General features: G+C 40.7%; 1 protein-coding gene across 1 annotated transcript in view; it reads left to right on the forward strand.

The window, feature by feature from the left end:
- The window catches only part of HS3ST5 (heparan sulfate-glucosamine 3-sulfotransferase 5), a 238,389-nt gene extending 225,561 nt beyond the window's left edge, over positions 1-12,828 (forward strand). The window contains exons 4-5 of the mRNA XM_079780268.1: positions 7,879-8,017; positions 11,487-12,828. Of these exons, the coding sequence (XP_079636394.1) occupies positions 7,911-8,017; positions 11,487-12,417 (1,038 nt within the window). The 5' untranslated portion in view covers positions 7,879-7,910 and the 3' untranslated portion in view covers positions 12,418-12,828. The remainder of the gene's footprint in view (positions 1-7,878; positions 8,018-11,486) is intronic.
- Positions 12,829-16,743: the final 3,915 nt, after the last annotated feature.

Raw genomic sequence — 16,743 nt, forward strand, 5'->3', positions numbered from 1 at the left:
AGGTGACTTGCCCAATGTCGCCTAGCAGGTAATTTGGTTTGAGCTTCCTGTTTTGTTTTGCTTTGAAGGGAGGAGGGGAGTGGGAAAGAGTTTTCTATCCTACGATAGGGGCAAATGGCTGTAATCCTTGGGTCTCTGCATTTGCTCATCTGCATGTTACAGGTGATGATACTGCCCTCTTTACCTCAAAGGGTTTCCCATTACTAATCTATTTTAATGAACCCCCCCCCCCCCCCCCCGCCGGCTGGTTTGTGTGTGTGTGAACATCATCCCTGTGTGGCACATGCTCTGCTGTGGATAAGGCACTTAGGAGTATGAGGCTTTGTGGGTAGCTCCCATGTTCCTAAGTGTTGAGTATCCAGGGAAGGGATGGGCCTCAGGGAAGACCACAGGACTCAGAGAAATAAGAGGGAGTGGAATTCCAGCCTGTAAGAAAATATGAACGATTGTGTTCTTATGTGGTACACTTAAGACAATGCCTGCCTCTTAAAGCCAAAAGTCTGGTAAAAGAAGGAGGCACCACTGGGAAGAGCCACAACCTACACATAAGTAATCTAGTCTCTGAAGGCTGGAAAGTCTGGCTGCAGGCCTGTACAGATAATTTGTGCAAAAATAATATGGGGCCTCTTATTCAGAACTTATTAGGAATTTCAAGTCAGTGACAACAAAGCATTAAACCATGCTTGGGCCCTTCTGAGCACAGAGCCCCATGCTAATGCACAGGCCACAAGCCCTGTCTGGTCACGAGTACTTATTTTGACAAAGTCTAGTCCAAACACACCCAATAAATTCTTTACTCAGCAGGTGGTCTTGAAGAGTCCTGTTAAAAGAAAGAATAGTGCTTTTTTGGAGAGTGGTTTGACTATGGCTACTTGGGGAGAAGGCAAGAACCTTCATGAAGGTGGTGGATCTTAGGATCAGGAGATGAGACCCTGAGATCCAGAAGACCTTGTGTTTGTGGGAATTCTTCCTTCACAACCATCTAAGAGGATCTGGGCTCTGTGCTTGAAAGAAGATGCAATTTCCTTACACTTTTATCAAGAGCTGACCTTGAATACTAGAAGATAACAAGAGGCAGGGTCAGGGTCTCCTATTCTCCACATGGTTGGTACTCAGTAAATATTTGTTAATGATGAAACATAGCTGGTTATCTTAGTGTGAGAATTTAGTGGAGCTCCTGGCCCTGAAATGAAGATCTGAGATTCAGAGTATAGAGGTATCTCTGGTTAAAAAAAAAAAAAAAAAAAAAGTTTTAAAACATGTTAACACTGCAATTTAAGAATATATTAGCCTGGCCAAGAATGGAGACTTTTAGTATTATTTTGCATAAAAACTAATTATAAATTATTTTATATCGCCGAAACCGGTTTGGCTCAGTGGATAGAGTGTCGGTCTGTGGACTGAAAGGTCCCAGGTTCGATTCCGGTCAAGGGCATGTACCTTGGTTGCGGGCACATCCCCAGTAGGGGGTGTGCAAGAGGCAGCTGATCGATGTTTCTCTCTCATCGATGTTTCTAACTCTCTATCCCTCTCCCTCCCTCTCTGTAAAAAATCAATAAAATATATTTTTTTAAATTATTTTATAGATTTGTTAAATACAAGATTTTCTAAGATGTTTAGTTGTATTTTTGCTATCAAGATCACCTAAGAATAATAGCACTGCACTCTTTTTTTAAGTTCTATTATTTAGAGAATATAGTCAGTGTAGAGTGCAGGGAGAAACTGAAATAAGGCACAGAAAGCTGAGGAGAAAGAAGAAAGGAAGGGAGGGAGGGAGGGGGAGAGGGAGACAAAAGAGAGGGAGGGCGGGAGGAAAGGAGGATACTGTGGTGACACATAGGAGAAACATGTAGGCCAGCCCTGAGGGATCAAGACTCTCCCAAGGAACCTAAGATCTAAAAGACAGGAATTAAACCAAGGCCTGGGAGGAGGGGAGATGGAGACATTAATAGACTGGCTAACATTTATTGAGTATTACTATGTGGCAAGCAGTGTTCTAATTACTTTACATGCTCATTTACTCCTCACAGCAGTGCTATGGGGCAGGCTATTAGTATCCTATTGGGATACCCTTTATTGGTGTCCCAGACCTGATAAATGAGGCACAGAGTTATTTTTTCCAAGCTATAGAAACCTTATGCTTCCAGCCCTGAAGCAAAACTGACTGTGGCCTATTCTATTCAAGAGAACCACAAGTTGTTTTGCGTGCTAACTTCTGTATATGTAGCCAATGGGGATCCGGTGAAGTTGCTTTGGAGAGAAGTAAAAGCATCTTTTAAAAACATGTGAATGATGATAGGGACCCATTAAAGTATATTAAGACTGAAGGTAACATGATCAAATTTTTGTTTGGAAAGACCACTCTGGCATTAGTATGGAGAATAAATTGATCCGGAACAAAACTAATAGTGGAGAGAACATAACACTCGAAAAAAAAGAGCATGACCTGAACATAGGCAGTAACAAATAACAGTGCAGAGAAGTAGGTGGATTCTAATAGCATTTTGGAAGTAGAATTTTACCGGCTAATTGGATGTTAGGGGAGGGATAGAGCCAAGGATGAAGGACTCCAAGGTTTCTGGGTTGGGTGACTGTAGTAAGCAGAAGGGAAGCCATTCACTGAGAGAGTGAAGGGGAAGAGCTGCAGGGGAGGGGAGAGGAGTGGATGGGGATGGGTTGATAGTTAACAAATTTAACCAAGATCTTATGGAGATCAGTGCATAAGAATGTGAATCAAATGGCAGTCAAAACCAATGTAGCCCTAGCCAATTTGGCTCAGTGGATAGACTATCAGCCTGTGGACCAAAGGGTCCTGGGCTTGATTCTGGGTCAAGGGCATGTACCTTGGTTGCAGGTTCCTCCCCTGCCCAGGCCCTGGTTGGGGCTCGTGTGGGAGGCAACCAATCGATGTGTTTCTCTCACATTGATGTTTCTCTCTCTCCTTCCTTCTTTCTTTCATTCTCCCTAAAAATCAATGGAAAAATATTCTTAGATGAGGATTAACAACAACAAAAAAAAAAACAATGTTATTTTGATCACCTACTGTGAAAGCTATCAAAAAGTCAGTTCTTGAATTATGGGGAGAACAAGTGAAGTTCCTATGATTCTGGTCAGTCTTAATTATAACTGGTATAATGAGTATGAAAAAGACTTCGTAAATTTGAAAATGCTACTTTTCATTATTGTTATTATCATTACTTATTAACATTCTTCCTTTTATCAGGTTCAAACCACCTGAATGGCCTCTTTTACCTGTCCTTCTATGGAAAACTTTTTTCTTGTTTTCTTTCTTACCTTCCTGTTCCCTACTTCCAGGTTCAATGGCAGGTAATTTGGGTGGAGTTAAGTGGTTTTGTCTGCTCTTGTCAATCAATAAACAAATATTTAAGAGTCTCCCAGGTGAGCATCCAAAGCTGGATGAGTGGCATTGCAATCAAGGGGCCACTTTCTTTGGGGCCAGAGAATTCTGGATTTGAATCCTTCTTCCACATTTTCCTTCCACATGCCCTTGGGTAAATGATCTGCTCATCTCTCTTCAGTTTCCATCAGAAAAAAATAAAATGGATAATATTTCACACAAGTCTGTTGTATTACATGAGATAATAAATGTGAAAGAAACTAACAGAGAGCCTAGTGCTCAAAAACGGTCATTCCTGTCCACTTCATAAGGCTGTTGCCCAGGATAAATGAGCTAATACTCAAAAGATGGTCATGGAATAATTCTGCTATATGAGTTCAGTCATTTTTAATGAACTTTGCTACCATTGTTTCTGTTATTGTTTTTATGGGTACCAGGGGCTTGCAGTAACCACGTCGACAAGCCTTTGAGCAGCACTTGGACGTATCTTTATTATTATTTTTCTAATTTCCTTATTTCTTTGTTTCAGCTTGGGAATCATTTCCTTCTTTGCTTAGTGCTGCTTTGGAGAAGCCGCCAGATGTCTTTACAATTTGTCGCTTCTGGCCAGTACTCTGTTATGTAGACATTCTGCTTTGTTCAGCTAAGATGCCGCGTTTATTAAAGCTTTAGTAATCTGGGAAAACGATAATTATGCTGTTCTTGGAATGCAACATGAAAAACACTGAAATATTAAAAGCCGGAGATGAAGGCAGGCTTAAAATCACTGTAGGTCTTTTACCTTTTTTTAATTAAAAAACTTTCACTCTCTATAAATTGTCTATTACTGTTCTGACTGCTCTGATGAAAGATTAAGATCCCCATAATAGCTGGCACAGCTAATAGGAAGGGACTTTGGTGTAGGAGGGGCAGCTAACCTTCTCCCAGCTTAACGGTGGGGTCTGGAAGGACTGGATTGTGTAGTTTCTCTCTAGTTTATATTCCTAGACCAAAGGCAATAACTCTCAACATTTAAGACTCCCTTTCGGCAAAGGCTCAAGCACTTCATGATGTTGTAGAAAACCGAAAAGGCATCTTGGCCCTGGCCGGGTAACTCAGTTGGTTAGAGCATCAGCCTGCTATGCCAAGGTTGCAGGTTCAATCCCCAGTTAAGCCACATACAAGAATCAACCAATGAAAATAAAAATACTATTTTTAAAAAAGAATTAACCAATGAATGCATCAAGAACTGGAAATACAGGGAAAAAAATTGATGTTTCTCTCTCCCCTTCTTTCTCACTTTCTTCCTTTCTCTCTCTCTCTCTCTCTAAAAATCAATCAATAAATAAAAATTTATTTTAAAAAAATTTTAAAGGAATCTTGAATGTTAAATTAACCAAGTATTTTTGGTTTTCTCTGAGCAAAGTTTATTCAGAGGCTGCTATATTGTCTCTTGTCATGTTCTCTGAGACCGGTTATTAAACAGAATGTGATTTCACTCCTGTGCCCTAGAGAAGCTCATTAGAACTACGCGTTTGGCTTTCTCATGTCTCAAACATTCCAAGAGACTTCAGCCTTACAAGATAAGTGTTAATCTTTTGTTTTTGGTAAATGAGCCATCTTGCTTTGAACAGAAAATATAGTGTTAGCATTCTAATGTTTAACAGGTGTTTCCATTAAACTGACATTTTATTTATATTAAAAATAGACTTATATTTCTCAAAATCCAATTGTACAATTAATGAGAATGTCATTTATTTTATTCTTTTCCTCTTTAAAATGCACTGTAAGAATTAATTTATTAGCCTCCCGAAGGTAATCAATTGTGCTTTATTTTTGTTAAGTGCCCAGATATTCATAAAATTCTTTCCCATAGTTATCTTCATTTTACAGATGGGAATACCAAAATTCAGAAAGTTTCCATTACAAAACTAAACCAAAATGTGACTCGGGGTCTTTGACTTTCAACCCAGTGGTCTTTGCACTTCACCATGGACGACTCATTCACATTAATTGCGATCTCAAATAAAAATTATCATTCTCATCAGTGTCATGGTGGATATGAAGATGCTTTGGAGGGTGTAAGTTACCACCATAAATAAATATAGGAGGCAGTGCTAAGCCAGTCCTACAAACATAGGGCTGGAGAAATGAGGCCTCCCAAAGAAAGAACACCCCCCACACACACACAATGGGTCTACTTAAGGCATCTGAGATATAAAGGACTGGTCCGGAAGTAGCAGCTTATCCCACAGAGCAAAACATCCATGGTAATAACTGGGCTTATCATAAAGAGAGAATCTATAGTTGAGTACTGGAGTCTTTGAGAATGAAAGATCCTCAGTGGCAGTAGGAAAAATATTGACCTCATATTCAGTCAGCTTTAATGATGAACTGTTTACCTGAGGACAGGTGCATTGCAATATTCTCCTAAATCTTGGGCTACTTCCTCGGCAGCCTTCACATCCTCTGTCATCTTTTTTTTTTTTTTCCTGCCTACCAACCTTGGGCAGAGTTCAGCCATGAGGTCACTTCATAGCTTCACTCACCCACTACATGCAATGTCTCCCAAGTGTCCTCCCTAAGCCTAGCTATGACCCTTTGATCCTGTGCAATGGACCCAACCTATTACTACCCATGAGTGTGGTGTATATCAGGATTTTCCCCAAAAATTCCACATCCACCAGGATCACCCTCCCCAGGAAGATAGCAATAGGATCTAGATGTCTTGAAGGAGGAGACGTAGAAAAAAATTGAAGGCCCGTCAGGAAGCTGGCAAAAGCATAGAGATGAGCATGAAGGAGTATGGGGAGCAGTAAAGAGGATGATCTGAAGGAGGCAGAGGCTGATGTTATGAGTAATAAGAGGGGAAGAAGCTAACTACCCAAGCTGGGAACTCCGAAAGGGCCTGGGCTTTTAAGAGTAAAAGACTGGGTTTTATCCAGTGAACAACCAAAAAGAGAATAGTCAAAGTCACCTATATTAGGAAGATTAATCAGACTGTATAGGCCAGTGGTCAGCAAACTCATTAGTCAACAGAGCCAAATATCAACAGTACAACGATTGAAATTTCTTTTGAGAGCCAAATTTTTTAAACTCCTTCTAACACCACTTCTTCAAAATAGACTCGCCCAGGCCGTGGTATTTTGTGGAAGAGCCACACTCAAGGGGCCAAAGAGCCGCATGTGGCTCGCAAGCCGCAGTTTGCCGACCACGGATATAGTACATTACACACACACAATTCCCATGGATCCCATATTCCTGACCATTTCCTTCATTTTCTTTCCCTAACATTTATTCATACATTATCATGAATTAGGTTGCATTCTCTGGTTGTTTCACGCTTCCCTAATCACATCGTTAATTTTTCAAGGGCTAAAAGTCCATCAAGATCTTTTTTAGAATCGCCCATCAACCTAGTAGAGTAGCTGGAAACATGTTTCGGTGCTTAGTAATTTCTTGATGAATGAATGAACAGATCAATCCATCAATCCTAGTATATCACCTTTGCACAGAGAAAATCTTCACATAGCAAATATGGAGATATTGCAGCAAAACAATTTCTAGCCACGGCCCACTGCTGTAGTCCCTCTTCTTGGATCACTATATTGAGTTTCAATAAGAAAACAATCTTATCTTGAAAGGGGGTTTTGATTTATTTTTAACAAGAAAGGCTGAATTGGAAGCTTGCATTTTCCCCTAAATTTAATAATAGCACTAGTAATGCCTTACACTTTTCGCTGGCCCAATTTGAGGTGTGACTTTGAAGCTCCCAGTTAAGCTTCTGTTATGATGTAATAGCAAGACTGATATCACCAAACCCACCCAAAGGAGGGGGGTCACAGAGCAGGGGTGTCTGTCTAGTCTAAGCATGTTTTCAGTCCAATTCAGAAATGGGCAGAGAACTTGAAGGAAACATCAAGTTACTTGATGCCACTGTACTTAAACATCTGGGGTCCTGCTAGTAAACCCTGATAACTTGGATAAGAAATAGCTTTTGATCTTGCTCGCTTCCTTCACTCACAACTAGAACAAAACAAAACAAAACACATGTGGGTAAAATGTTATGCCCAAAACAATAACTTACTGAATTGGGGCTTCAATTTCTACATTTGCCCTATTATTCTGAGGCAGAAACTTCAGTTTACTGGTTTCCCTGCCAGTAAACCTCAGATTGCTTAGTTGCTCATGTTATCAGAACTTCTAATGGTTAACAACAACAAATATAAGCATATATGTGCACACATATATATTTACTATTTGTTGTAATATATGCATTTTCATTTACTTTGACAATTGTCTAGCAGGTTCTGTCTAGATAGTAGTATCTTCCCCCAATTTTGTATTTGATCTTAAAGGCCAGGAAAAGGAAACCAAGTTTTGCCAAATACCCATGAACATTGTCAAGGTTGGTATGAGGTCTGTTCTTCGTGCGGCGTCACTTAATTACCTATTTTCCTACCCCTGCTTGGCTTTGTGACAATTAAAAGAGCCTATAAGAGAAGACCACTAATGAGTCCCCTTCTATCCCCATCTCTCAGGCTACAGAAGTCCTGAAGGTTGATGGAGGGCCATGCTATTCAAACAGCAGGTGTGGCTGAGACAGAAGCTCCTGGTGCTGGGAAGCCTTGCTGTTGGGAGTCTCCTGTATCTAGTCGCCAGAGTTGGGAGTTTGGATAGGTAGGTGATTAAACACATACCTATGCCCATGTGACATTACGTGTTTCTTGACTTAAACTTCCTTAGGACATAATTTTAAACCTACCCCTTTGTTTTCCTCCTTCAAAATTCCCAAGAAACATGCTTTTTGGCAGTATTGATTTTGATCTATTGAGCCTTTAAAACAGAGATCCAAGTTGCTCAAACCAAGGTGTTCGTCAGGATCCATTTGTATTCTGTGTGCATTGACATTTATTTTCAGAGAAGGGATAAAGCCATGTACATGGGAAATGTCATTTTCTAGAGCTCACTGTGGTCTGTGTGCATCTGGTTGTTGACCTCTAGCCATAGCAAAATGGTGATGATGTATTTAGGTATTTTCATTTTGAAATTTATGAGGGAGCCATTAATGTGCTACCAGGAGAGTTAAAATTATGTTTGTGCCTATAAAGGAGCTCATCAAATTTGGAACCCAGTGCCCTGGAAAGATGGCTGCAGGCGTGGGGAGTTTGAACTATGTTAATTAGCTCTGGTTTCCAGGAGTTGGATGTACCAGACAAGGAGCCTGTCACTCAGAGTAATTGCCCAGAAACCAATGGAAAATCTATGGAGAGGAAATTTACAGAGCCAGGGGTTGGCTCTAAATAAGCAAACAGTTGAAAGGTGCTCAACCTGCAGAAGCCGAGCAGTATCATCTGGCTTCACAATGAACACCTCTGGGCTGTCCAACTTCCAGTGTGACTGCGAAGGACAGAGAACTGAATTTCTGAAATATGAAGCTTCCTTCTTTTCTCTTTAAATTAACTGTTGCTCTGGAGAGGCTGAAGTATGTTCTCCATGCATTCAGTTCCCATTTTCTGTGAAAACGCAGCCACACTTTAAAATGAAAATATCTCCCTTGCAGTTTTCCTTTTCTAATCGATAGATCTTATCACCATAGATATTTATCAAACAATATAGCAGTGGTCTTTATTTTCCTTCTGCCAGTGTCAATTTTGACTGGTAAAGTGAACCCCTTTATGTTTTTCAATTCAAAAATCCAGAGTAAACGTCCACGTACTAGTTGCTAACTATGTGAAATGGTGTGATTGGCTTATCACTGACTTCAAGTAGTTCCCTAAAGGTAGTGTTTAGTTATTAATGAAAAGCCTGAAGGTGGTATCATTGTCCTATGTTCATAAAGGGACTTTATATCAAGTTCTTCCCAATTGTTTCCTTTTTATTGAGTAATTGATCTAATGGTCATTAACGTATTAGTTACTTAGTTGGTTCTTTTGATTTTTCACCTAGTCTATAGTCTCAAATGGGATCATTTTTATAAGGAGATAGATTGCTTATTGGGCTTTCTCAAAAGTTCGCAATTGAGAGTATGAGTGGGTTGCATCTAAAATTTACCCATGCTGACTTACGCTTATCTTTTAGTAACTCCGAATGGGAGGCTGAGCTCGGTTACTTTTACCATCCCTTCCAATCCTTAGAGTCCATGTTATATAGTCTGAGCCCCATGCTCAGAATCTACTCTTCAAGAAGTCAAAATAAGGTGATATTTTCTCCAATTTTGAGTTATGGAGTTCAACAAGCAATTGTTCTGCAGGCTATGAGCTCCCAAGGTAGCAGGCAGAAAGAGGAAGGAAAGAAGAAAAATGGCCCTTTCTAGAGGTAGGAAAGGGACTCTATTTCAGCCTCTCTCAGCCAGAATTCCTTAAGAGAATTAAGTCCTACAGAAAAGGACTTGACTATTGCCTTAATTCTTTCAAGGATGACAGACACTAGCATCATAGAATGCACAAGAGAGAAGTCCATCCAGTATATTCAATGGATGTCTTAGGGAATTAGTGCTTACTTGTCAATCAAGAAGAGCTAAAAGATGAATTTGTGATGTCCCAAGCAATTTCACAATTAAAAACATCTTTGACTCTATGTGTGTTGCTCCTTTTATATCTTTCATTTAGAACTTCAGCCTTCATCTTTACAAATTTGTATAAACAAAATTTATGTTTCTCTAACATAGTGACTGTGATAAACTTTTTTATAGTATTCCATATTTTCATGTTTTCCACAATGAGCATGAGTTGTGTTTAAAATCATAAAAAAACAAGCACCGCAAAAAAGTAAACTATGTTTATATTTTTGCTTAAGCATTTGGCTAGACTGTTTACACAGAGCACAGGCCAAGTCCTTTCTCCTCGGTTCTGCAGAATGCCTTGGCATGACCTTGAGCTTTTCCTCTTCTCCTTTTAATTGTAACATTACAGAAGATAAGAAAGGTACAATAGAGTCTCTTGGGAAATGTAAGGAAGAAACTTATTGCCACAGAGAAGTGGACATAAACTCCAAATAATTGGCATAACTAGAGGTTTCAGTTGAAGGCATTGGCTTAATAGTCATTTTTACCACTCTTCTACCCATTACCAAGGTGGTTAAAATGCCTTTCCAAATAAACCTAGGGAAATTATAATGAATTTCAGTTCCATTCCAGACTATACCCCAAAGGAAACTCAATGTACTAACCATATATATTACCTATGCCAAATTAAACAGCCACTCCAGTCTAATAGCATTACAATTATTACCACACCTTTTTCTCTGAGAGAAGCAGTGGTGGTAGTTCATTATTTAAGCCATTGTTGAAGTGGGAATCCTCCTTTCTGGCTCCATTGATTGCACCCCTTCCTTCATGAGCTTGAGTTCCTGATTTAAATGGACTTGGCAATGAGGACCTGAGGTTTCTGGCCCTGCTAAGGCCGTGTTGATTTCTGGTCCCAGGTGTGGTAAGTGATATACAGCACTTGCTGATGGCATTGGGTTTGTTCCTACATTCAACCAAGTAAAAACATAACCCTGACCTCTTTAGATAGGAAGAAAAAGAAATACAGTACTCTTCTAGCTGTCCCTAATGACAACGACAGAAATTCTCAAGAGGATGAAAAGCTCAGCAAGTACCAATTTTGGAATTTTTCAGGTTGATGATGCAAATAACCAAAGGCAGAGACTGCAACCTCTTTTCAGTTTATATATCAACAGTTTTTAAGAGCCTTATGAGAGCCGCAAGATAGTAATACACATGAAACCCAAAAGACTAGCCTCCTAGCTGCCCTTCAGTCTCCCAGCTCAAGATTATAATCTTCCACCTTTCACATTCTCTAAATAATGTTAACTGGTGAGCTGTTAAGAAGCTATTAGTATGACTGGTGTCACTTGTCTGTCCTGTACTGTGTGAACATAAGTACATGCCGTAGTCAATTAAGTGCTTGGTGAATAAAAAATTTAAGGAGCACTAATAAAAAAAATCCCATCAATTATGTGTGCTCTATTTAATACAGTGTTGCTTAAAATAAAATTTCTCAAACATGTGTTCATTATGGATTGCGTCAGGCAGGGAAACGGTGGTTTTATTTATGCATTTAAAGTCTTACTCTGACTGGTGAACCAGAAAAAATGAGAATCTAGTTGCAGTGAGGTTCTTACAGTGTCTCTCTGTTGTTTGCAGGCTACAACCCATTTGCCCCATTGAAGGCCGCTTTGGAGCCCGCGGGCAGGCTGAATTCCCTCTCCGTGCCCTGCAGTTCAAGCGCGGCCTGCTGCACGAGTTCCGGAAGGGCAACGTTTCCAAGGAACAGGTTCGCCTTCATGACCTGGTCCAGCAACTCCCCAAGGCCATTATCATTGGGGTGAGAAAAGGAGGCACCAGGGCCCTGCTTGAGATGCTGAACCTCCATCCAGCTGTGGTCAAAGCCTCTCAAGAAATCCACTTTTTTGACAATGATGAGAATTATGCCAAGGGCATTGAGTGGTATAGAAAAAAGATGCCTTTTTCCTACCCTCAGCAAATCACAATTGAAAAGAGCCCGGCATATTTTATCACGGAGGAGGTTCCAGAAAGGATTTACAAAATGAACTCATCCATCAAGTTGCTGATCATTGTCAGGGAGCCAACCACAAGAGCTATTTCTGATTACACTCAGGTGCTAGAGGGGAAGGAAAGGAAGAATAAAACTTATTACAAGTTTGAGAAGCTGGCAATAGACCCTAATACCTGCGAAGTGAACACAAAATACAAAGCAGTAAGAACCAGCATCTACACCAAACATTTGGAAAGGTGGTTGAAATACTTTCCGATTGAGCAATTTCACATTGTGGATGGAGATCGCCTCATCACGGAACCTCTGCCAGAACTTCAGCTCGTGGAGAAGTTCCTAAATCTTCCCCCAAGAATAAGTCAGTACAACTTGTATTTCAATGTTACCAGAGGGTTCTACTGCTTGCGATTTAACGTTATCTTTAATAAGTGCCTGGCTGGCAGCAAGGGGCGCATTCATCCAGAGGTGGACCCCTCTGTCATTACCAAATTGCGCAAATTCTTTCACCCTTTCAATCAAAAATTTTACCAGATCACTGGGAGGACACTGAACTGGCCCTAAAATAATAAGTCATACAACACCATGTGTTGTGCCTGGAGACACGCAGTGTCTCCTCTAGATTAAAATATGCACTTTTCCGAGACACAACTATCCAAGTCATGTTTCCATCTCTACTTGTATATACACAGTGTGTGACCAAATATAAGACCAGTTCTTTTTCTACTGAAAATGTACAAAAACAATTTGCTGTCTGCATAGTTGTATCTTTGAGACAAGTTACTAAAAGAAGAGGTGGTGGTATTGGGGGAAAGTGACTTCAGCTATCCTCAAAGAGTTAGTCTTCCTTTGAGTCAGAATTTGTCACCCGCCATTTACATAAATTGAAGCCAAAAGATGAATGTGTGAAAAGTACCAATGGCTGTGAAGCTGCAGGAAGGAGAGGATTCGGTTATGCATTCTTTTCTAAGGGAAAGCTGGCTCTTTAATTCAGATGCTGAATTGGTGCCATGAAAACAGAAAATGCTATTTTCTTATGATTTAAAAGGATGTCCTATCTCATAAAATTGACATTGTTCCAAAGTTCCTGTGGTGATTTTGCACTATTGTTTTCTCGTATGGACCATGATGTCACTTGTAGCATGTCAATCATACATTGGAAAGTCCTTTCACTTCCATGTTCTATGTCAACAAAGAGAAATGTCATGTACATAATGTATATTATTGTAAATACTTGTTTCACACTAAGTAACTCTATTTTGTAAACTGAATATGGCTATTTAATTTATTGTGAAAATTAAATTTATTGTGGTATTTAAAAATGGAATGGATTAAAATTACTCTATGTGCAACTTTTCTTTTCAATTCATTTTTGTTATACATGCCCCCTGCTGGCTCCCCAAATCAAAGCTGTTTATGTGCACATTGAGAGCACCTGGAAACATGCACTTCTCCATTGGATTCCTGTACCCTTGTGAGATTTATTTATGAAGTGAAGTTGAGTATATTAAAAAAGAGTCTCAACTATCTGGAAATCTAGTAGAATAGCCCTCAAAGAACACTAGTGCTGCTCTGCTACAACTTTATAACAATTAATTTTCTTGCAAATACTGCTGTGCCAGGAGAAAGACAAGAAATACTTTAACATAATCGATGCAGAGAAGAATCACAATTTTATTTGAACCTCTAATCAGAGTCAGACCGGTAGAGAAATTGAGTAAAATGAGATTAGAAAACGTGTGTGGCCTCTTTACTGAAAGCTGCTGATGCTTCAAAAATGAATACAAACTCTCAGAACTCCCTCTTTGAGATGAAAATATTATCAATGTACTCAGAAATGATCAAATTGTGTAGTGTTGTTATTACTAACCTAAACATATAACTCATATTTCCATCCACAGAAATTAATGCTAAATTGGGTGCTTACTAACATCAAATAGATTATAAATGCTTAAATATAATTCAGACAACCATGGAAAGAAGTTGGAAAGAGGTATCAGCAAAAATAATAATAATAAAAGATGGATTTTTCCCCATCACGATTGCTTACATTTGAGAGAGTTTAGTTCGACACCCCATTGAGAGTGCCTAGAGAAATCAACAAGTTACAATAGATTTTTCTCTATGCGTTGTTTATCCTGTCCAGTGATTTGATGGTGAGCTTTTACAAATAAACAGCCCTTTCCCTCCCAGTGTCGGTATATATTGCTTCTCAAGCTACAGCCTTGGAAATCTTTGCTGTTTCAGTTAGCAGTGATGCTGTTCTCTCAGCACGGAACAAGCCTGACACCAACACTGACAGGCTGGCCTCTCGCTCACTGTGCAATAACTCTGGAGTGAGAGTCTTCGGTCTAAATGTCAATCACATCTCCATTCCACCATGAATGGAATCAAATATAAGGAATCTGTCATCAGATTCCTCTGTGCCTCAACTCTCAGCTAATCATCAGAGGAAACTCTTTGAATACTACATTCAGGACATAATCACACATTGCCATCATTAATTTTATTATAACGACTAGAAGCCCAGTGCACGAAATTCGTGCACGGCAGGGAGTTGTCCCTCAGCCCAGCCTGTTCCCTCTCCAATCTGGGACTCCTCGAGGGATGTCTGACTGCCAGTCGGACATCCCTCTCACCATCCAGGACTGCTGACTCCCAACTGCTTGCCTGCCTTCCTTCCTGATTGCCCCTAACCGCTTCTGCCTGCCAGCCTGATCACCCCCTAACCACTCCGCTGCCAGCCTGGTTGATGCTTAACTGCTCCCCTGCCAGCCTGTTTGCCCCCAACTTCCCTCCTCTGCCGGCCTGGTCACCCCTAACTGCCCTCTCATGCAGGGTTGATCACCTCCAACTGCCCTCCCTTGCAAGCCTGGTCCCTCTCAACTGCCCTCCCCTGCTGGCCATCTTGTAGTGGCCATCTTGTGTCCACATGGGGGCAGGATCTTTGACCACAAGGGGACAGCTATATTGTGTGTTGCAGTGATGATCAATCTGTATATTACTCTTTTATTAGATAGGATAGAGGCCTGGTACAGGGGTGGGGGCCCACTGGTTTGCCCTGAAGGGTGTCCCTGATCAGGGTGGGGTTCCCTTGGGGTATGGGGCGGCCTGAGCGAGGGGCCTGTGGTGGTTTGCAGGCCGGCCACGCCCCCTGGCAACCCAAGCGGAGGCCTTGGTATCTAGAATTTATTTTCCTTCTACAATTGAAACTTTGTAGCCTGGAGCGGAGCCAAGCCTGCTGCTCCCTCCGGGGCGGCAGCCATTTCTGTGGCAGTTAATTCACCTTCTACAATTGAAACTTTGTAGCCTTAAGCGGGTGAGCCCGGCCAGGGTGTGTGGAAAGCTTTGCTTCCCCTGTTGCCGCCGGCAATCCTGGCCTGCTCTCTCAAGCTCCATTCTGCTGCCATTTGTTTGAATTTGTTTACCTTCTATAATTGAAACTTTGTAGCTTGAGTGGAGGCTTAGGCCTGCAACGGCTATGGAAAGCTTGGCTTGCTCTTTACCTGGGAAACCTTGTTCTCTGTGGCTGTAGCCATCTTGGATGGGGTTAATTCGCATACTTGTCCTGATTGGCTGGTGGGCGTGGCTTGGCTGGTGGGCGTGGCTTGGCTGGTGGGCGTGGCTTATGTAGCGGAGTGATGGTTAATTTGCATATTACCATTTTATTAGAGAGGATTCCTAGAGCACTATACGGCTAATAAGTTTTAAACCAGTGACTGTCAAATTATGCCCCATTGGAATACTGATGTTTCAAAAACTCACCCTAGATATTCCACCAGTAAAATTGAAAAATGGCAATCCTTTTCAAGACTCAGAGAAATTTTAACAACAATGAACAGGACTTTCTCAGTAATAATCTTTTATATTCCCAATTTTTCTTAAAACTTTGCTACTGCTACCAACAGTGTATATCAGAGTTCATTCTAAGATTCTATTTGACTTATGCTGACGTCTATCATTTGTTATTTTTAGCTCAATAAGCCAGCATTTTTGCATCACATTCAGAAAAAAAAAAGTGCTGTATTTCCAGTTATTCTACTTCCTAAATAAGTTTGAGAATTGTTTTAAAGTTTGGAGCCTCCCCACAGAGATCTGGCCTCGGGGAGTGGGGTGGGTTTGGAGGCAGTTTTCATTTCACTGAAACAACAAACAAATAAACAAAAACCACAGCCGCACCGCAGCTGATTGGGCTAGGCAGAGAAATAAAAAGCCTGTGACTTAATAGCATACTTCCACGGGAGGCTTTAAACCTCCTTGTTTAGAAAAACGTTTCCTGTTGTCATCAAACAAGGACGGGCGACCTCTGGAGAAATCGTCAGCTCATTACAATAGCCCCACTAGGGTTCTCTTGAGTAAGTTATTCCTTTTACATCATGAAAACTATATTCCCTCCAGAGGCCTGGTTGGCACCATATGGCTTTGTGAAACAGTTCTAGCTGCAAAGAGAAAGAAACCGTGTAAGCACCGCTGAAGTTTCTGCTGGACCATAAAGCTGAAATTACACCATTTGGGAAGCCAAGGAATTCCAATTATACAAACAGGAATTAGAGTCTCGAGGGAGTGAGAGACACTAGGGAACAGAGGGAAAAAGAGACACGCAAACCCATAGACAAGACATCCCAAATTCCAAGTATATCACCTACTCACTTGAAATCACGTCACTCAAACCCTCAAATGATTAAGGTGATGACTTTTCCAACCAATTGCCTACTAGTGAAGGAAAAATCAAAGACATTTGGCTAATGTATGATAAAGCATAGGCACATCAATCCCTCATATTGGCATCTGATCTGAGAGTTGGTACCTTTTGAGTTGATGGACCAGCAAGAACAGTCATTAATTTCTAGTCCAGACCCACTAAAGCGGATGGAGCCAATGAGAGCACTA

Source organism: Cnephaeus nilssonii (assembly GCF_951640355.1).
Source record: "Cnephaeus nilssonii genome assembly, chromosome: 9".
Classification (NCBI taxonomy): domain Eukaryota; kingdom Metazoa; phylum Chordata; class Mammalia; order Chiroptera; family Vespertilionidae; genus Cnephaeus; species Cnephaeus nilssonii.